Source organism: Zingiber officinale, chromosome 9B (genome assembly GCF_018446385.1).
Source record: "Zingiber officinale cultivar Zhangliang chromosome 9B, Zo_v1.1, whole genome shotgun sequence".
Taxonomy (NCBI): Eukaryota; Viridiplantae; Streptophyta; class Magnoliopsida; order Zingiberales; family Zingiberaceae; genus Zingiber; species Zingiber officinale.
This window is the reverse complement of record NC_056003.1, coordinates 39,927,268-39,948,739: the sequence shown is the minus strand read 5'-3', so window position 1 is coordinate 39,948,739 and position 21,472 is coordinate 39,927,268. Positions and strand designations below refer to the sequence as shown.

Below are 21,472 nucleotides of genomic sequence, written 5' to 3'. Positions count from 1 at the left end.
AAACTAACCAAACCCAGACTAACAATCGAATTGGGAGAAAGGGCAAATGTACGAGCGCTCCTGTTATAATAAATTAAGAGCAATGATATGTTTAAGGAAAAAATCTCAAAAAAAAGTTCAAGGATAGACACATAAATTCATGGGGTCCATAAAAAAAAATAAAATGATGGATCATAAATTTATATGTTTATTCTTGAGATTTTCATTGAGATTTTTTACTTGAGCATATCATTTTTCATAAATTAAAAGCTTTTGATTTTGGCCGTGTTGACAAGTCTACCACCGACATAAATAATAATGTTTCAGGGGTTTGGATGTCAATTACGCAGACGGCCGAGTCCGGGCGCTGCGAGGAGTGCCGCCGTTGACCTAATCACCTCGCCGTTCTCTGCTCTCTCTCTCTCCGATGGCGAAGATGGTGAGAGATGGAAACGGCGGTGGGCAACTTACTGAAGCCCTCCCTCAAGCACTGCTACTGGAGATCATGGCGAGGCTCGACCTGGAGTCTCTCTGTTCTCTGGCTCCCGTTTGCAAGTCCCTCCACTCCTCGGTCTCCCAAAGGATTTCGGTTCTCTCCACTCTTGATCTGTCCGTTAGTTACTTGATCCTCCCTTGAGTAGTCTTTATTAAAGTTAGAATCTTGTCGCCATTTTACGGTTTTTGAGCAATTCTTCTCCTGAATACTGGCAATCGAGTTTAATGGCCGAAATTTTGATTATTTTAGTAACGATCTTTGCTTTTTAAAATACTGGTATCAATGTTTTATAGTTTCTGATTCATTGCACAAGTTTCTAGCGCAAGTTTTCCATGTTCTAGGCGGAGCAATGGATTTAAACAGGAAAGTAATTTTCTTCAACGGTACATGTATGAGTTATTTCATAGGCATTATACATAATTACAATCAAAACAAATGCACAAATTGTAAGTTTCATCTCAAGCATTTGGGTTTGGCTACATGAATTTTATTCGATCATTGAATTTGATGCAATACTACATTACTACTGATTTCCATATATTTTGAATCACTTGGATTAAATAGAGTTTAATTTTGTCTCACTACCTCATGCACCTTCAATCCTAGTCATTTTTTTGCCTTTTCTAAATGGCGCACTTGTAGACACACCAGGTGGCTGCCTCCCACATTGGATATATGGTTGATTTAATATCAGGCAGTCTACATGGTCTGTAAATGTGTGATATGCAGCTTACATATGTGGAGTGAAAACTGAAACTAGTAGTTTTTTTTTTCCATTTAAACCCATTTGGTTTTTGTACTAAATCAAATGAAGATCTTAGTTGTTACATGTGTCTGCACCTTTTCAAATAATAAAGGTTTTTATGTTGTTATTTTTTTTTGTCTTGGTGAGTGGTGGCTGGGTGTAGTACTTGTAAATCTTAACTTGGACATTTTTACTGAGAATTAAGTTATATACATGTTACTTTTTTTAATCTATTGTACAGTGTTAACTAAGATAAAATGCTTACGTAATACATGTTTAACATCTATGGTTGACACATTTTTATGTGGAACTATGAAAATAATCCTTTGAGATAGGTAGATGATTCTTTTACACTTCTTAGGTCATGTCATATCGATAATTCGTTTCACATAAAATAGCCCTTTTAAGTTTTACCTCTTAAAATATTTATAATGTTTGAATTGGGGCTTTGGAATTTCCTTGTCAATGGTTTTTTTTAATCTTTTCATTTCCAAGTGATTGAGGTGAACTTTTCCCTTTATTGGAAAAGAAAGGATATTAAGAAGGATTTTTTTTTTTTGCACTAAACCAATAAATTGGTTAACAGAATTTTTCTGTTATGTGATGTTAAAGGAATTTGTTGGAAATCCTGTCATCATTAAAATCAAAGATATACAAATCAAGAAAAATAGGAAAGGATCATTTGTCAATTATTAGCTTTAATTAGTTTTAATTAGTTTCTTTATTATTTAATTTCCTTTTCATTAGTTTCCTTTCTATTGTAAAATCTCTCTATAAACAAGAGAGTCGTGTACCTATTCTTTTGTATAAGAAATTATTTCTTCCTCATTTTCTAAGATGGTATCAGAGCGATGTCAGAAGTCACGTCCGAAACCACTACAATCCCTGCCACTATGCGCAGGTCCGATGATAAGCCTCGGGTTTGGTGCGATTTCTACAACAAGCCTCGCCATACACGTGAGACATGTTGGAAAATTCATGGCAAACCTGCCAACTGGAAAAATAGCAAACAAGGAGAGAATAATCGTGGAATTCCTACTACAAATGAAGCCGACACAGGTCCCTTCAACAAAGAACAGATGGATCAACTCTTGAAGCTGATAAAATCCAACTCCTCATCTCGTATTCCTAGTGTTTTCTTGGCACAAACAAGTAGCAATCCTAAAGCTCTCCACATGTCTAAAGCTCTCTCTTGCTTAAAATCCTCTCCGTGGATCATAGATTCTGGAGCCACAGACCACATGTCTAGTTTCTCTCACCTATTTGATACTTATTCCCTTTGTTCTGGAAATGAGAAAATTAGAATTGCCGATGATAGTTTTTCACCTATTGCAGGCAAAGGACTTATCAAACTGACCGAACAATTTAATCTCAATTCTGTTCTTCATGTTCCTAAATTAGCCTACAACCTCTTGTTTGTTAGCAAACTATCTAAAGATTCTAATTGTCGTATTATATTTTTTGAATCACATTGTGAATTTCAAGACCAGAACTCGGGGATGATGATTGGGCGTGCTAGGATGATTGAAGGTCTCTACTACTTGGATGAAATACTTGTTAGTAATAAAAAAGCTTAGAGCCTTAACAGTATTAGTTCAAACTCAGTTCGAGAAAAAATAATGCTATGGCACTATAGACTATGACATGCTAGCTTTCTTATCTAAAAATCTTATTTCTAGAATTATTTAAAGGCATTGATTGTTCTTCTTTATATTGTGAAACTTATTTTTTTTGCAAAATTTCATCGTTCAACTTATTTACCAAAAAATTACCAGACCTCCAAACCTTTTTACTTATTCATAGTGATGTTTGGGGCCCATCTAAAATCACTACTCTTTCTGGAAAAAAATGGTTTGTAATATTTATTGATGACCATACACGTTTATGTTGGATTTATCTAATGAATAAAAAATCGGAAGTGAGAAATTTGTTCAAAAATTTTTACACTGATTGAAAACCAATTTCAAATCAAAATTTGTATTTTACATTCTGATAATGGAACATAATATTTTAATGAGCACTTGGGTGATTTTTTGAATGAAAAAGGTATTTTTCATCAATCCACTTGTCGAGATACCCCTCAACAAAATGACATTGCAGAACGAAAAAATAAATATTTACTTGAAGTAGCACGTGCCATGATGTTTTATATGAATGTTTCTAAGTATTTATGGGGTGAAACAATTTTAACAGCCTCTTATTTGATAAATAGGATGCCTAGTAAGGTGTTAGAGTACAAAACACCTCTTGATTGTCTTAAAATTTTTTTTCCTGAAATTAGATTGTTTTCTAATTTGTCTGTCAAAATTTTTGGATATACTGTCTATGTTCATGTTCCATGTCAATTTCATTCAAAACTTGAACCACGTGCTATAAAATGTGTATTCTTGGGTTATTCGTCGAACAAAAAGGGGTATAAGTGTTTCGATCCTTAAAAAAATTTTTTTTGTAAGCATGGATGTGTCCTTTTTAGAAACAAAACACTATTTTTCTAAAAATTCTCTTCAGGAGACGACAAGTGAAGAAAAAAATAATTTTTTGGACATTTCTAACCCACTTCCCAATATCATTTTTTCCTACAATCTTGAAAATAATCACCCACCTCTAGTGCCTAGTGTTGGAAACTCTCGATCAGGGGGAGAAATACTACAACCTGATCATCATGATTTGAATTCTGAACTTTAGGTTTATACTAGGAAGAGATTTCATCTGAGGAAATGTCAAGCCTGCACAACACGCGCTTGAAAAACCGAGCTCTGGCTTCGAAATTTCAGGTAACCCTATCACAAGTTCAGCTTTGATTCCTCTTACTGTGTCTAGTTCTTCACCTACTATTCCCGATCTTGATGTTCCTATAGCAATTAGAAAAGGTGTTCAAAATTGCACTAATCATCCTATTGCAAATTATCTTTCCTGCCAAAGACCGTCAAAAAACCATAAAGCTTTCACTTCTAGGATTTCACACTTGTTTGTTCCAAGAAATATACAGGAAGCGTTGGATGATCCGAGTTGGAATTTAGCAATCATGGAAGAGATGAATGCTTTAAGGAGAAGTGGCACTTGGGAGATAGTTGATATACCCAAAGGCAAGAAACGAGTTGGGTGTAAATGGGTGTTTACAATAAAATGTACAGCTGATGGAAGCATTGAAAGGTACAAGGCTAGACTGGTGGCTAAAGGCTTCACTCAGACTTATGGGATTGACTATCAAGAGACCTTTGCTCCAGTTGCTAAGATAAACTCTATCCGAATTCTGTTATCTCTTGCAGCAAATTCAGATTGGCCTCTACATCAACTTGACATTAAAAACGCATTTCTCAATGGTGATCTAGAAGAGAAGGTGTTCATGAGTCTACCGCTAGGATTTGAGAAGGGACTTGGCAGTGAAAAAGTGTGCAAATTAAATAAGGCATTATATGGGCTTAAACAGTCACCAAGAGCATGGTTTGAACGCTTTGGAAAGACTGTTATTAGTTATGATTTTTTGCATAGTCAAGCAGATCACATAATATTTTATAAACATTCAAAAAGGAGTAAAGTTGTTGTTTTAATTGTTTACATTGATGACATTATCTCAACCGGTGATGATGAAACAAAATTAGCAGACCTAAAGAGGAGACTTGCAAAAGAGTTTCAAATTAAAGATCTAGGAGCCCTTAAGTATTTCCTCGGAATGGAATTTGCAAGGTCCAAGGAAGGTATATTTGTTAATCAAAGAAAATATATTCTTGATCTCCTTAGAGAAACAGGTTTGCTGGGATATAAAATGGTTGAGACTCTAATTGAGCCTAACTTGAAGTTACAAGCTGCTAGGGCTGAAGAAGTAAAGAATAGGGACCTTTATCAAAGACTCGTACGAAAATTGATTTACTTGTCTCATACGTGGCCTGATATCGCTTTCGCAGTTAGCATGGTAAGTCAGTTCATGCACTCACCAGAAGCAGAACGAGGCCGTCTATAGGATATTGAGATATTTGAAAGGAACTCCAGGAAGAGGTATTATTCAAGAAACATGGACATCTTCAAGTTGAAGTCTACACAGATGCAGATTGGGCAGGGAGTGTTATGGATAGGAGATCAACATCAGGCTACTGTTCCTTTGTTGGTGGGAACCTAGTTACGTGGCGAAGTAAAAAACAAAATGTGATAGCCAGAAGTAGTGCTAAAGCAGAATTCAGAGCTGTTGCCCATGGAATCTGTGAGGTAATGTGGATCAAAAGAATTCTTGAGGAATTGAAGCTTTCTTTTTTTAACTCCTATAAAGGTTTATTGTGACAACAAAGCTGTTATTTCCATAGCTCATAATCCTGTTCTTCATGATCACACAAAGCATATAGAGGTGGATAAACATTTCATCAAGGAGAAAATCAACACTGGAGTAATATGCATGACATATCTTCCAACAAATGAACAATTAGCTGATGTATTAACGAAGGGACTACACAAGAAACAATTCGATAAGTTGACTAGCAAGCTGGCTATGGAAGATATCTACAAATCAGCTTGAGGTGGAGTGTTGGAAATCTTGTCATCAATAAAATCAAAGATATACAAATCAGGAAAAATAGGAAAGGATCATTTGTTAATTATTAGCTTTAATTAGCTTTAATTAGTTTCCTTATTATTTAATTTCCTTTCCATTAGTTTCCTTTCTATTGTAAATTCTCTCGATAAACAAGAGAGTTGTGTACCTATTCTTTTGTATAAGAAATTATTTCTTCCTCATTTTCTAAGTGAATTCAAAAATGGGAAAAAAGAAAAAAATCACAGAGAAAAAGTATGAAGAAAAAACAAATAAAACTGAGTTACGAGGAAATGAAACAACTGCAATAGATGATATGAGTTCCAAAATGTGCTCATGTCGATAGCCTTTGATTCATTTCTGAACATATAGAGATTATTCTTTACCAAATTGATATGACTTTCAGGTCGAGTAATGTTTTATATTGAACTCCAACCTTTCAGCTATGATTTTATTTCACATGTTTTTGTTCCCTGAAACAAGGTTATTATAGGTAATCATTTATGTTAGAGATGAATAATTGTGATGCTTCTACTTATCACTCATGTAGTTGTAAACCTGTTTCCAACTCCATTCAGATAATAACCATTTTTATGGGGTACAAGAGAACCAATGTAGATTGATCTCTTCTATGCTGACTTCTCTACTATTATAATTTACTTTTATGCTATTTATTAGTTTTTTTTCATACTATATTATAAAAATAGGACTTTCATCCTATCCCGCTTGTTTCTCCCTTTCCATTTTCTTTTCTTTCTTATCACTTGTTTACTGGCATTGTCTTTGAGAAATTTTAGTTTGGCCTCTCTAGAGTCTCAGTTTCAAATATGACAGTTTAGCTCATAAACTTTAGTCAAACAATTTAGACAAAATTGCATCAAGGGAAGTCTGATGGTTTCAGATAAAATTGAGATGTCACTAAATTCTATGTGCTAAAATGAACTTTAGATGGCTCACTAAAAATATGTAGTTCCGCTAGATTAAAGGCCCCCTAGTGTCGGCCCCATGGATGTGGAGGGAGGTAAATGTAGATACACAGACGTTAGGCGCATGGTGGGGTATACCCTAGGTCGTCACTTTCTGAGAATCGACCCTTGACAATTACACCAGAGATGTCATGCGCCCACCGTCTGCGCTACGCCCTGGGGGCTTAGATGGTTCACTAAAGTCAACAGGCTAGGTTGACAATTGGAACACAGAAGCCATACTGAAAGTAAATCTAAATTTGGATTGATATACTCAAATTCACCCTGATTTGACTGTTCTGTACAGTCAAATCTTTGCATGGTGTTAAACTCAAAAGTTGATGTTACAGTCTAACTGTTGGTGTCTATTGCAGGACATTTCCCCAACCAACTGTTCTCTTAGAAGAATCCTTACTGATAATAAATCCCTCCAAAATCTTATTCTCAACTGCAGATGGCTTGATGATTCTTCAGTTGAGGTTTTTGCAAAAGAAAGCATCCGAGAACTTGTTCTGTTGAGGTGTACAAGGTTCTCTTCTTACATATTCACTGCAATTGGAAAATGTTGCCGGAAATTGAGGTAAGTATCTATGTTCCTAAAAATTTCCATATTTCTAATAATTTTTCAGTACTATTTTCAACCTAGCAACACTAAAAAGATGCAAATTACACTTTATGTTATTTGTGGTTCATAAATTTATTTTGTTCTGATGAGTTGTCCTTGAAAATCTATTTCCCACCAATTCGATTTGTCTAGTTGTTTGGTGCTTCGAGATAGACAACCTTTTAAAAAATGACGTAGGCAGCCTAAGCATTCTGCTTTAGCAATCCAATCAGGTCTAAGGAAAAAAAATAAAATCTAGAAGTTGCTACTTCATTTGATATTAGAAAATATTTCTAATTCTCCTCATTAGCCCACCAAACACAAATACTCCTTGTTTATCCAAGCCTCCCACCTCACATGACTTCCATCTCTCTTATTTTGTACAATGTCAGCGGCCTACACGGTTTTTGATCATTTTTCAGCCATCTTTTCTTCTTTCTCTTCCTTAGGTGTGATCTCCCTCTTCTCTTTTTTTCCCCCTCATTTATTGTTTCGTTTTTTATTCATTTAATTTCAGCATGCTTAGAATCTTTTTACATTTTTTGGCTGATTTTCTTGGTAGCAATTGTAAAATATAAAATCTTTCACTGTTGTTGCCTGTTTAGCGCTTGCTTATCAATTATGATTTGTTTATTTTATTTTATTTTATTATTATTATTTTTAAACTTATTTTAATTGCTTAAAATAGTGTCATACATATACATTTAACTTTACTTATTTTTAATTTGATATATTTTTCTTATATATTTTAATGTTAATTGTCTAGGCTCCTACCTCAGTGTATGTCTACTGCCATGGCACTAGGTAATGGGCCAACTACCACTTGGAACCGCATTTTAATACTTTATTTTAGCAAAAGACCTATGGTTTCCTAGGCAAAAAGTCTGCATTTGAAAAGTCAATTTATATCTAGACTAAAGTTCAGAATTAAAATTGCTTAACATTCAAAATTAATATAATTAGAATTAAAATTGATTAGTACAATTGAATTAACCTAATTTGATTTGAATTATATTTTAAACTTGATTTAAACAAAACTAACTTAATTTTATGTAATTTACTACTATTTTTTATTAATTCAATTTATTAGTATTATTATTTTAAGTGATAGATGGCTAGTTCAAAGAAAAAACGCTAGTCAAAGACATAAAAACACTATAGACTACTACACTTGGCTCGAAAGATAGTAAAATACGAATGGTGTGGAAAAGCAATACATGTTGGAGTATCATGATTGAAGGAACATGTAGTTAGATTCGGATGAAAGCTTTAACAAATTGTCCTACCAAATAGCATATATATATTTATATTCTACTCCATTCTTGAATAATAACTAATAGTATTTCTTGTTATTTTCATTCCATGAATCAAATGCTCTATTAAGGTTCATATACTTTGAACATCTTCTCAAAAGTCTCAACTCGTGATTCCCTTCCTTTTCGTACATGGCATTGTAAGAGAGAACATTGAGAAAGTAAACTTAGATCACAGTTATGAAATCTTCATTTATATTGTTCTCTTAACATTTAATTTATCTATCACTGTTTTTGTGTCAGAATGTTCACAGTGGAGATGAAACAAGTGAACAATGAACCAGCTGCTTCCTACAATAAGTCTGTAGGACAGATGCTTGATAGGTGCTTATGCTTGGAGGTAAACATTTAACTAATAGTTTAATTTTTTCCCCTGATCATTAGTAATCAGGTTGCCCATATAACGACAATAAGTGAGTTACTAAAATGTGATATCTTTTGCAGTCTTTCAGTGTAAAATTATATTCTGATCATGATTACTTTTGTAATCTTTGGTCCTTCCAATTGACCATCCCCCAAACGATAAAAGTTTTGCTGCTGCGGCCTATATCAGATTTGCATGCAAAGCAGTTTATTTGCAACCGTGGAGTTGGTGGATCAGATGCATGGTTAGCCGGTGTGAGTATGCCTTCTTCAGGTCCCATGATTTATTCCCTGCGATCATTAACTCTTGTTGTAAGCCAAATAACAGATGAACTTGTCTTTAATATCACAAGCAATCTTCACCATTTGGTTGAGTTATGCCTTGAAGATAATCCGAGGGAAGGACCTTCTTTACAAAATGACTTGACTAACAGAGGTCTTGAGTTACTTGGATCTTTTGGAAAGTTGATCAGTCTCTCTCTCACACGGGGTAAGAAGTCTCTAACCAAGTTTAAAATGGTGAATGATGTCGGTATTCTCTTGCTTGCCGAGGGATGTGGAAGACTTGAATCATTGAGATTGGGAGGGTTTGCTAAAGTTACTGATGCAGGCTACAGTTCTATTCTTCAGTGTTGCAAGAATCTGAAAAGATTGCAAATTTGGAACGGACTTTTGTTGTCAGATTTGACATTTCATAATTTTGCACCCACTGGAAACCTCACCGAAGTGAGACTGGTATCCGGCAAATACATAACCAGTGAAATTTTAGAGTATTTTTCTTTATGTGAAAATTTACAGGTGTTGGACCTCTCGCTCTGCAGAAACATTGCAGACGAAGGATTGAACTCAATATCAAGATTGTGCAAGATGACAACATTGAATCTCAGTGGGGTTGACATTAGTGATGAGGGCTTGTCCACACTTGGTGGTGGAGCTTCCCCTATAGAGACTTTGAATCTTAGAGGTTGCAAAAGAATCACAGATAGGGGCATAGTTATGATGCTGTGTGATAGTATTCTCCGCAAAACTTTGGTTACGCTTGATCTTTCTTACCTGTCCTTATCGGATATAGCTATTGTTGCTGTCGCAGAAGCTTGTACAGAAATCAGTAATCTGTGTATCAGGAACTGCTTTTTTATCAGCGATGCATCTCTATCCGCATTAGGTTCACCTGAAAGAACTAGAGGAAAAAGATCACTCAGAAAGCTTGATTTGTTCAACTGCTGCAGATTGTCTGCTAATGTGTCAAGAATGGTCAGTCATCCGTTCTTTTGTGGTCTCCGATGGTTAGGTGTAGGGAAAACAAGGTTCTTCTCGGAAGGCAAAGATGCGCCCGAGGAACTTTTGAGCACTAAACCTGGTCTAAGCATTTGCGCCATTGGTTGTGAGATCGGCTGCAAGGATGGTTGGCAACATCATGAAGGCGGTGTCATTACCTAAATTACTTCATTCACGTCTAGATTATTTGAATTTGCTTGTTCAGAAGCTCAGTTTTTTTTTCTTTTGATCAACGGACTTGTACCTTTGTTGAAACTTTATCATGTTGGCGAATTGTCCAAGCATCACCAGCTCATTCTGAGTGTATTGTAAGGTTTTTGGAATCTCAGGCGGCTTAAACCATGTTTCTTATTCCACACTGCCTCTCCCCTTCGATGCCTGAGTTTACAGCTTCACTAGTTGATGACATTTTCAGAGGAAGTTATTGTACAACAGTTCATGTGCAGTTCGTAATTGTTGGCTTCTTTGCCAAGTAATTGTCTTAGAGGATTCCTTAATTCTAGATGTCTTGTTTATTCCATATCTGTGATTTGCCTGTGATATTTAGATCATTTTCTTAATGCATATCAATCTAGATCGCCTCAATGATTTTGACAAGGAAAAAAAAAATATCATGTCTATGTATTTTGAATGATTAGTGCTGGTATGAGAATCTTCTATCATCGGGAAAAGAAATCATGGTTAGAGGTAGCCGACTTGCTTATTGTGGTGTATCCTTCTATAGGGTTTTATTTGTGAATTCATTCTGTACTCCCTTTGTTCCTCATCAAATTGCGATGCCACAAGGAACAAATATCGTGTTGTAGTATAATTTTCATGGAGGAAATCGACCATAACAAATAAATCTCCATCTAAGAGGGGATTTAAGAATCTTTATGAAGGTGAAGTTTTAGTGTCTCTATGGGCGGGGCTAAAGAAGCTTTTGCAACGAACCAATGCACGTCGAGTTCAAGATGATGAGATATTTTTGTGGAACAATCCCTCTGATCATTGTGTGCTACAGAACATATATCTACGGAAGTTGATCGACTTACGGCCTTGCAATAATTAGGATGATCTTTTGTCAAACTTGATCAAACGTATCTCCGAAGATGATCAAACCGTATTAAGGATATGTTCACACTCAAGGATACCCTACCGCCTTACAAGTTGGTATTTCTATTGGGAGAAGCTTACAAGGACATACCTCAAAATGCCAAGGTGAGTAGTTGAATATACTATTATAGATAATCTTGTGACCTAAGGTCTGAGCGTATGGTAAGAGAGGATAGAGGAGAGTCAAAATTATAGCCCATGGTTCAAACCTTCCCTAAAGTCTAAGGGCATCTGACTCGTTTAGACTGTAATGGTGTATTTGATTGCCAGTCATTATTGATAATCCTAGTTATCAATTAAGATTATGTTATTTAATCTTATTTAATTTAAATAATGAATAATTCTTAGATAATGGAGTATACCCGTCACGTCAACAAATGACAGATATAATCTGAAATGTTAACCTTAAAGTGTATATTATGTTTCGTTTAAGTTATCATGTATAATTTTAATTATATAAATTTGGATAAAAAATTATATATTTTTTTATTAAAGTCCAGAATCACATAAAATCTCAAACTTCCAAGATAATCACATTCCGAATTATATTCCTCATTTGATAACTGTCAAGCATGATCTATTACTTAGGAATCACTTATTACTTGAATCAAATAAAATTAAATAATATAATTTTAAATAGATAACTAAAATTATTAATAATTTTCCATAGGGATAACTTAATAGTATTTTTCCTTTATTAAGGAGATTGCACTAATATTAACATTTATAATTTTTTTAATTCTATTTTCAAAATACCCATCCTTAAGATTAATTTTTTTATATTTTAAAATTATTATCCAAGTCACTTGCTTATTAGTCTTATAATAGTAAAATAAAATTACTAAAAAGTATTTTGATATTAAAAATATTATGCTTTTAAGAATTCTGCTAAACTTGGAGGGGCATTTCAAAAATTAGATTCCCTTCCCAATTCCCATACGAATCAGTAGAACAATCTTCGTCTCGAAGATCTCCGCAAACTTCAGGGAAGTTATGGGAGACGAAGAGAAGAAGATCGCAACTGCGCCGTTTCCTTCCGATCAGATCCAGAGAGGCTGCAAATCCCCTCTTCGATGCATCGTAAAGCTCGGTATAGATCTTTCTGTAATCTCGTTTTTTAGATTTTTTGCCCCCTTTTACTTCGTTTCTTACTTTCCTTTGTAGGCGGTGCTGCGATCACTTGTAAGAATGAGCTGGAGAGCATAAACGTGGAAACTCTGAAGTCGGTGTGCGCTCAACTGAGGGAAGCAATGGCCGCTTCCACGAATTCTTCACCAGGAAGTGTTCCTTCCATGGACTGGAGCACGCAGATGGGATATGCAGCCGTTTCCTTTTCGGAAGAGTTTAAAGATGGCCGAGCATTGGATTTGGTTAGCAATTTCATTGTTGTCCATGGAGCAGGTTAGTTGGAAGAGCCCCATTTATTTGTGTTAATGTAGCTGATAGATTGTCAATTGGCATTTTGGATAGAAAAATCTCAGTTTTGTATTAGGAGAGAAATGATAAGTAATTGATATGGTCAGGACACAACTGATAGTAATTGCCTGTGAAATTTTATCAATAATTAGTCTCGGACTACAATGTGCTACCACGCTGAGGGTTGTTGGGACTGCAATGCGCAGCTTGTAGAGGTCGATATTGTCGAGTGGAATATGTAAGACCACCAGTGTGCTACTTCTCAAAGGTTTGCTGGGAAGACTTGGTAGATGAGGGCACCCAGACTAAGTATGAGGATATTTGTGCATTAAAAGCCTGTATGTGCTCTGATGGGCACTCATCCATTGTTAGGTGTCCATACTGAGCACCTAGAATCCTCTCAGGATTGGTTTCTCCTGGAGGTTGAAGGTGAAGGGAGTCCAAATCTTTGGTCTGGTGCGTGTTTCCATTGGCTTAGACTGCTTTTCATGGATAGGCTCCTTGCCCCTAGATGAACTCTGAGTGTGGAATGAACATTCTCCATCACTTAAGATGGATGAGACTTGTCCTCAGACTCATAGCTACCTTTTGTATTCTTCCATCACAGTTCTTGATCTTGATAGCCTCGGTCTTCTCTTCTCTTGCTCATTTCTCTTCCCCTTGTATTGTTGTATTGTTCACTGCTGGGATTGATGTATCTGTGCATCACTTGCATTTTCTTTTTTACAATTTTCCATATCTTTTCTGATTGGACCATGTTGCCATCACCTCTCCATTTCAAACACTTTCCTTTTCCTTACTGAGGAGAAGGGATTATTTTCATCTTTCTGTCTTGATTTTTGGTGTGTTCTTTTTCTTGGGGCTTTCAGTGGATCTGCTCCTTGTCTATTATCCTCTTTCCTTGATTCCATGCCTAAGTATATGTTCCCATAGACAACGTCAATATTTTATGGTAGGGACACAACAATTAACTGTAATCTTCAAATTTTATCAGTTTAATAGTAATCAAGCTTGAACTACAATGTGGGCACGTAGTTGTAAGAATACAATTAGAGAATGCTATGAGATCAATGACTTGGTTAGATTCAGTTAAGACTGCTATAGTTTGTTCTAGACTAGAAATTGGGCTCGATCTTTGTTGAGGTGTTTCGATGTGACTTGTGGTTCAGTTTGAGGTAGGCTGATACTTGGAAATTTGCCCAAGGGTAGTATCTTTTGGTCCGAGGTGGCTCAAGTCTTGTTAGAACTTATCTGAGTTGAGATGTCTTACTATGACTAGTTTGAAAGGTTACGGATGGTGTGGCTCCTCCTGTCTGAGCCTTCCATGGTAGATTTAATCATTATCAAGCTCTTTATGTTTGGCTACAAAATTCTTCATGATATTGACATGTCCTCTCAATGGATCTGAGGATTCAGATTCCTCCTTGGGTTTGGCTACAACATTCTTCAAGTGACCTCTTTTGATCAGCTTTTTTATTTCCTCTCTCTCAGTTTTCAATATTCTTTTATTTTGTGGCCACAATCTCGATAGTATCGACAATTCTTATGTTCTTGTGCTCTGGCAGAATTGGAAGCATGTTCCTTCCTTCAAGTACACAAGTACTCCTTTCAAGGCTCTTTATGGATGCTTTAATAGCACCTAGTTTCTCTTTTCTCCACCTTTATTGTAGTTTTTGCCTGATTAAACCAATGAGGCCTTTATAGAGTGACTTGTGGTGAATTTCAAAGTCAAATTGATGTTGTTAGCTTAGGCCATGACAATAGTCAGGAAAACTTTTGAAAGTACATCGGACATTATCCAGACCTCCAAATAAAATCTTTGAATCTAATCTCTGGCACTTTCTTCTTTTCAGTAGCAATAGTGTTCAAGATCTGTAGGTTCTTCAAAGTGTTTTGTGAACCTCCTTTCTAATCGAGCAAAACTCGCTATTGAATCATGAGGGTGGTCGAGATGCTGCTGTTTGGTCACTCTGTGCAAAATGATCCGAAAAGCTTGGTTGATCAAAACATTGACTAGTTACAAAACCATTTTGAGTATCGGAACATACTAAGCTCTCAATTAGATCAGTGGATACTTCATAGAGTGCCATTGTCAAAGGTCGAAGGTTGTGGAGAATAGAAGCCTTCTTAATCTTGGGTGCAAATGGGATTTTCACATCCCAATAATCTATTCTTTGAATTTCAAATACAAATTGATGTTAACTTAGGCCATACCAACAGTCAGGAAAGCTTTTGAAAGTACATCAGACATTACCAAACCTCCAAATAAAACCTTTGAATATAATCTCTAGCACTTTCTTCTTTTCAGTAGCAATAGTGAGCAGGATCTGTAGGTTCTTCACAGTGTCCTGTGAACCTCCTTTCTAGTCGAGCAAAATTTGCAATTGAATCACGAGGGTGGTAGATTTGCTTCTGTTTGGTCACTCTGTGCAATGTGATTCGAAGATTTGGTAGATCAAAACTTTGACTAGTTATACAAAGCCATTTTGAGTATCAGAATAAAGCCTCCTTAATCTTGGGTACAAATGGGATTTTCACTTTCACATCCCAATAATCAATCCTTTGAAGAGTTTACTCCCTTCTATATTCTCTATCAATCCTTTGAAGCCATTTTGAGTGATGACTTGCTTCATTCACCTTCAGCTTCAGTAGATGATGAAAACATGAAAATTTTCAGTAATGTTTCACTATCTAGGTTTAAAGTCTAGTGCTTGAAAATTCAAATTCTTTTCTGCATGCATTTTTCAGAATTTTGTATTTGCGCGGTGTTAATTTTTTAAAAAACTTTTTTAGGGTCATTTGGGCACTTTCAAGCAAGTACATCTGGTGTGCATAAAGGTGGATTACATCTTCCGCTCGTTAAGGCAGGTTTTGTGGCTACACGAATCTCAGTAAGATTCATCTTTTTCTTCACCTCTTAGTGTTAACTAATTGAGCTAATTTTATCATTTTCTAATATTTGTAATTTTTATTATAAGATAACATCAAATAATCTGAATCATATATGATGCTCTGTTTAGTTCCTGTCCACTGTTGGCCAACATGGAACAAATGCATTCATAAGAGATGTTCAAAAAGTCTATCGGAAGCCCCCTTCTCACCCCCACCCCATTCCCCTTGTGTACTAGCTAGATGTTATAGCTCAACTGAATGAGTGGGACTGCTAGAAATATTCATGTCATGCTTCACCTGTTCAATGTGAGCCCTGGTTGAGATCAAGCTTTGAGTTTTGATTGAGTTGTGAAATTGATTAGTAAAGACTGAAGAAAGTTAGTAGAGGTACGATCTTAAGGTGAAAGGTGAGATTCTCAGACCATAGGAAAGTTACTTCTACCAACTTTCATCTGTTCCTCATAATATGGGTAACATTTGAGTTTTTTCACATTGGACCAAGACAACTTTGATAGTAGGTTCTTTCAGATATATGTTAAGTGGCTACTCTCAAAAGCTTATGCATTTAATAGTCCATATTGGTTGTCATTGAAATACACAGATACAACATTTGCTTTCTACTGATTTTCTTTAATCAAGAATATATGAGCATATGAATTACTCTGTGGCTGGATATTTATATCAATATTCACGTTTCTAATTATACATCTATAAATTGCTATTTTTTATCTGTCTTAATTCAGGTGACATCCCTCAATCTTGAAATTGTGAGAGCCCTTGCCAGAGGTATGCATTTTTTCTTGGATGCTGAGTTGCATGCCCTGTGCTATCATGTTTGACCTTTGCTAATATTTTATCATTATTTATGATAGTTTTTATATTCAACCCAATGACCTACACATTTTACACATTTTATTGCTCCCTACCAAAACTTATATTCAACATTTACTGGGCGTTGCAGCATCAATCTATTAGGATCAAGCTAATTTCTTAAGCTCATAGTGGCTTCAGAGTCATGTGTACTAACATGACTATCTATAACTACTCTCACTTCTATGATAAAAAGAAAAATTAATTAACTCCAGTTAATCTAATCTTGGACAATGAGTTAGAAATTTCAGGACTTAATCTTATAAAAGCAAATAGGTGAATAGTGTGGTGGTCACATCGGCAAAAAATACATAAAAAAAAAGAGGGCAGCCCGGTGCACGAAGCTCCCGCCATGCGGGGTCTCGGGGAAAGATCCATTGTACGCAGCATTACCCTGCTTTTTGCAAGAGGCTGTTTTCAGGATTCGAATCCGTGACCTTTTGGTCACATGGCAACAACTTTACCGTTGCGCCAAGGCTCCCCTTCTCATCGGCAAAAAATACATACAGGGCATAAGCCTGCCTCAAATAGAAGAATAGTGTGGTGACCACATTGGCAAAGGATACAAATACAACATAAGTGAGCTTGCCTGCTTGCCTGCAAATTAAATTAATATCGTATTCTATTGTATGTTTATGAAAAAGATACAACTATTGATTTTTTTTTTAAATATAATGACTATAGTATGTGATGTAATTTTCTTATCTATAATCACTTCCAGAAAGAGTCATGTTTCTTGCATTAATATGTGCATAGTTACATAGTTAATCTATTATATGGAGGCGCAGCACTGATGATACATTATTTTCCTTGCAGAAGGGATACCATCTGTTGGAATGCCACCATTTTCTTGTGGATGGTCAACAAATGGAAGAAATGTTAGAAGCTTACGACAGTATTGTCATAATTTATATTTTAGTTCAAGTATTGAATTAACAGTTAGCTGATTATTTACTGCCCAAGAATTATCATTTTAATTTAAAATCTAAACCATTATTCCTTGATACTTTCCTCAATATTTCTACTGGCACAGCTTATAATTTCTGCTTTTTACTAGCATTCCCTGCTACTTTTATGGATTTATTTGTAGCATACTGTTCTTTATTTCAGCATACATGTTTTACCAGTTTCATTCATGCTGCTGATCTTTTTTCAGGTCGCTTCAGCTGATGTTTCTCATGTCATTAAGGCAGTTGATTCAGGTTTTGTCCCTGTAAGCTACCAACATTTGATTTCTGTTACAGTACTTCCATAAACTATAATCTATATGCTATCTCCATTAAGAGAGGACACAAAAATTAGCATAGGTGAGTTGTATTACTTTTCATGGATCAGGGAGGTATTATTTCTTCAACTTTGATGTATAAATTATTTGAATATTAGTTGAAAACCAATGAAAATGTTAGATGGTAGGACAATAGCCAAAGTTTTCTTCTCTTAAATCTATGTATATGCATAGGCAATATAGCTTTTGTTTTACTTGCAAAAATGAAAGAGTAACAAGCTAGTGGCCCAAATTCTAACTAACCTTTTTTTACAGATTTTGCATGGAGATGCTGTACTCGATGAGTTACTGGTTAGTTCAGCACTAACTTTGCTGAGTTTCGTATAGCATCGAGTGTGCAAAAAGGATAATTCTAGTCTTGGGGGAAATGCCATTTTTCCTATTCTTTGATCCAAACTGACTGCAGGTCTAAATTGTTCAGGATTGCACTATACTTAGTGGGGATGTGATCATACGCCATCTTTCGCATGAATTAATGCCCAACTATGTTGTATTTCTTGTATCCTTGAGAACTTGCATTTAGAAGAGTTTAGTCTATTATTTACTGCCCAAGCATTTTAAACTCTACTTTTAAATAAAACAATATAGCCTAAGAAGCAAGATGGATTTCAATCTTTCTCTTGAAAATTACAATCTTCGAATTCCGTTCACTTGCTCTCTTACTATTAGCATGAAGACAGATGTTCTAGGAGTTTATGACCGCCCACCAACAGACCCAGATGCCATTCTCCTCAGGAAAATAGGTGAAGATTGATTTGCCATGCATCAATTTTTCATCTTCTGTTATGCAAAGAATGAATCATGCTTCTTATGCATCAATGTTCTACTTTTGTTAACCAACAGGTACATATTTTAAAACGCATATCGTCAAGATTGCAATGCTTGAAGGCTTTTCTGGAGCCTCCCCTAGTGCACCATGTTTACTTTTGTCGCTAATCTATTAGCTCTTTTTACTGCTTCAATATATTCCAGTTGTAATATGTACCAGCCATCTGACATAGACATAACAGCTGTAGATGAGGACGGGACTTGGTCGATCATGAAGCCCTGTCTACAGCTTAAGAAACTAGGAGGTATGCTAAGACTTCTGATAATATCGTGTATCAAAAACACCAATAGCTCCATTCTTCATGTATCTAATTTCTCACTAGTCCTAAGCTACGCAATACTTGCAGTTAAGATCACAGTCGCTGCCCATGATACAACTGGTGGAATGGAGACCAAAATAGCTGAAGCTGCAATGATAGCTAAGCTTGGAATCAATGTCTACATTACAAAGGTAACAAGAATGCAACAAAAGAACTCCAAATCATCAATTTCAAACTAATCTTAGGCATCCTTTCGGGTTAGTAGGCTGGAACACCCCACTCTCTAAGAGCTCTAAGAGGAGAAGTTGGTGATGATGCTCCAGATGATTGGCTCGGAACAGTCATCTACTCCTCCAAGCACAAGTCTTTAAATCCATGACACCGAAGAACATAGTCTTTGATTCGCCCTGTCTTCGCTAGTTAACATACAGCATGTTTCCTTGCAATAATTTAAAGAATAGGCTGGATAAACTAATAGCTTTCACGGTTCATTTGAAATCGAATCGAATTTGTGGTATATGCAAAACTGCAATATTAAAGTTTCAATTGTCATAAATATGGAAGAAATAAGTGAGAAAGCTTGTGGTTTATGTATTTTTGATACATTTTTTTGTCATGCTTGAAATTTTTTTACTTGGAATTCGATGGTGTCATTGTTAAACATTTTTCATATAATTTTAATAATAATGAGATGTCATATGTTTGTTCTAATTTTCTTTCTATTTATTTTGTTATGTTGCATCTAAGTTTTTGATGGCATATGAAATTAATTTGGTATTTTAAAATGTTTACCCCTCATATATTTTTAGAATGTTTCTTTCAAAAACTTGCCAATGTTACAATAATGTAGACTAACTGATCATTTATATGAATTTTAATTGATAATATTATTCTAAAAATAAACATATAAAGAAACATCCAATCACTTAAAACTAATTATTATAGTAACATGTTTAAGTTAATGTTTGGATTGATACAATTAATTGATGATAAAGTTTAAATTGATCAAGACTAGGCATCATCTATTTTAAAATATTTAAACTTGTGCAACTCTTCTTATAATTGTGTAATTATTTATGCGATTGAACAACCCTAAATTGGGGTAAGGGAACATAAGTATATACCATGACATACATCATTCTTAATAGATCTATGATATAAATTTTATTATGATTCTAAACAACGATTCATGAGCTGTAACCTAATGGCGTACCCACTAGCCTGTTAGCAAACAGGGGTCAAGGAGGCAGCGCCCCTCATAGGGGGTCGAGGCAACGCCCCAAAAGTAAACTTATTTTTTTATTAACTCAACAAATTAGTTAATAAAAACTTGAGACCTCCCTCATAACATACTAATATATACTTGCGATAAATATTGTACAATCTGTTCACAACAGTTCGTGAATAATTTTTCACAAGTTGTTCCCAACATATTGACGCAACCACATCAACCATTATGAAAACTATAGGTCATGAAAGATTTGTCAAAGACAATTGGACTATAACACACGTTCATATTATATATGAAGATGCTAAAATCCTTTATTTGATCAACACAAAATATTTCATACTAGAGAAAAATACTAATACAATCATACAAATCATAATAAATACATGTTCGTTATCTATATCACATATAAAATAGAACTAAAACGATGCATATACATTCACAAGCGGCTCTGATATCACTATAGGGATCTTTTGCATAAAATAACACATATACGTAGTGGAAAAAAATTGATCCTTCCAGAGACTAAGCGAATGTAGAATACATATTTGATCGAGTTGTTACCTTTGTTGCATGAATGGTACAATCTCATTAGCAACTTTAATTCGGTATATCTCAGCATGATCAGAGTGGACACGCCTCCTTAGTATCCACACGAACACATCCTTCATTCATTGTACAGACTCAGTCTTCGGAGATAACAACCTTCGTTGTGCTAGCAACAACAAGGTATTCGACCAAGAGAAGAAGAGGAAGAAGACTAGAAAATGATCTTCTCCAAAAATTCATTGCAAATGGCTTTTGTACTTATCCAATGAATACAAAAGGTTTTTACCCTTTGGTCTCCCTTTTCATGAATACTTTATTAATCTCTATTAATGGACATTAATCCTCTTTAGTGGGTTGGATGTTAATATATTGAATTAACCATTAATCAAATAAGCCATTAACATAATAAGCTAATGAGTCTAACCCATTAATCCAATGAGTCTAATCCAAATTCATTTGAGTCTAATCCGGATTCATTTGGATTAATCCACTAATATTAAGGTCCATAGTATTTTAGTCAAACTAAAATAAACCTATCTCTAAATCAACATGTTCTCTATATATGTGACCCAATAGGTTCTTGTAATGTTGGCACTATTTATAAAACCATTTTAGATACATAAGTAATAAACGACATCTAGCAATGTATCATTGCTATTCAAGTGACGAGAGTGTCGAGAGTTGACCTAATCTTTCTATATCTATTATCTTGTATAACTCAACCATTCTATTCTCGATATTTAGATTGATTTATGAGGTATAGATTGTGTTATCCTCTTATCAA

General features: G+C 35.1%; 2 protein-coding genes across 3 annotated transcripts; both read left to right on the top strand.

Annotated features, from left to right (window-relative positions):
• Window positions 1-311: 311 nt before the first annotated feature.
• LOC122025428 (F-box protein At-B-like) lies at window positions 312-10,785 on the top strand. The gene is made up of 4 exons (XM_042584235.1): window positions 312-592; window positions 7,082-7,287; window positions 8,868-8,964; window positions 9,069-10,785. The coding sequence occupies exons 1-4, from the start codon at window positions 407-409 to the stop codon at window positions 10,425-10,427; spliced, it is 1,848 nt and encodes a 615-aa protein (XP_042440169.1). The 5' UTR covers window positions 312-406; the 3' UTR covers window positions 10,428-10,785.
• Window positions 10,786-12,270: 1,485 nt separating this feature from the next.
• On the top strand, window positions 12,271-19,622 carry LOC122023954 (isopentenyl phosphate kinase-like). Of its 2 annotated transcripts, XM_042582401.1 has the most exons (12): window positions 12,275-12,450; window positions 12,525-12,761; window positions 15,570-15,667; window positions 16,412-16,454; window positions 17,355-17,416; window positions 17,695-17,751; window positions 18,079-18,114; window positions 18,245-18,322; window positions 18,500-18,566; window positions 18,834-18,896; window positions 18,999-19,102; window positions 19,177-19,622. In XM_042582401.1, the coding sequence occupies exons 1-12, from the start codon at window positions 12,354-12,356 to the stop codon at window positions 19,288-19,290; spliced, it is 1,056 nt and encodes a 351-aa protein (XP_042438335.1). In that variant the 5' UTR covers window positions 12,275-12,353; the 3' UTR covers window positions 19,291-19,622. The 2 variants fall into 2 exon arrangements, with proteins under 2 accessions (XP_042438336.1, XP_042438335.1); XM_042582402.1 differs by lacking the exons at window positions 18,834-18,896; window positions 18,999-19,102; window positions 19,177-19,622 and adding an exon at window positions 18,667-18,809 and having other exon boundaries at window positions 12,271-12,450.
• The last annotated feature ends 1,850 nt before the right edge of the window (window positions 19,623-21,472 follow it).

Coding starts and splice junctions, on each gene's coding strand:
- LOC122025428 (XM_042584235.1), top strand. CDS start 407: ATGGCGAAGATGGTGAGAGATGGAAACGGCGGTGGGCAACTTACTGAA. Junction 7,288..8,867: donor AAATGTTGCCGGAAATTGAG/GTAAGTATCTAT, acceptor TTTTTGTGTCAG/AATGTTCACAGTGGAGATGA. Junction 8,965..9,068: donor ATAGGTGCTTATGCTTGGAG/GTAAACATTTAA, acceptor TATCTTTTGCAG/TCTTTCAGTGTAAAATTATA.
- LOC122023954 (XM_042582401.1), top strand. CDS start 12,354: ATGGGAGACGAAGAGAAGAAGATCGCAACTGCGCCGTTTCCTTCCGAT. Junction 12,762..15,569: donor CATTGTTGTCCATGGAGCAG/GTTAGTTGGAAG, acceptor AAACTTTTTTAG/GGTCATTTGGGCACTTTCAA. Junction 18,115..18,244: donor CTGTACTCGATGAGTTACTG/GTTAGTTCAGCA, acceptor TAAATTGTTCAG/GATTGCACTATACTTAGTGG.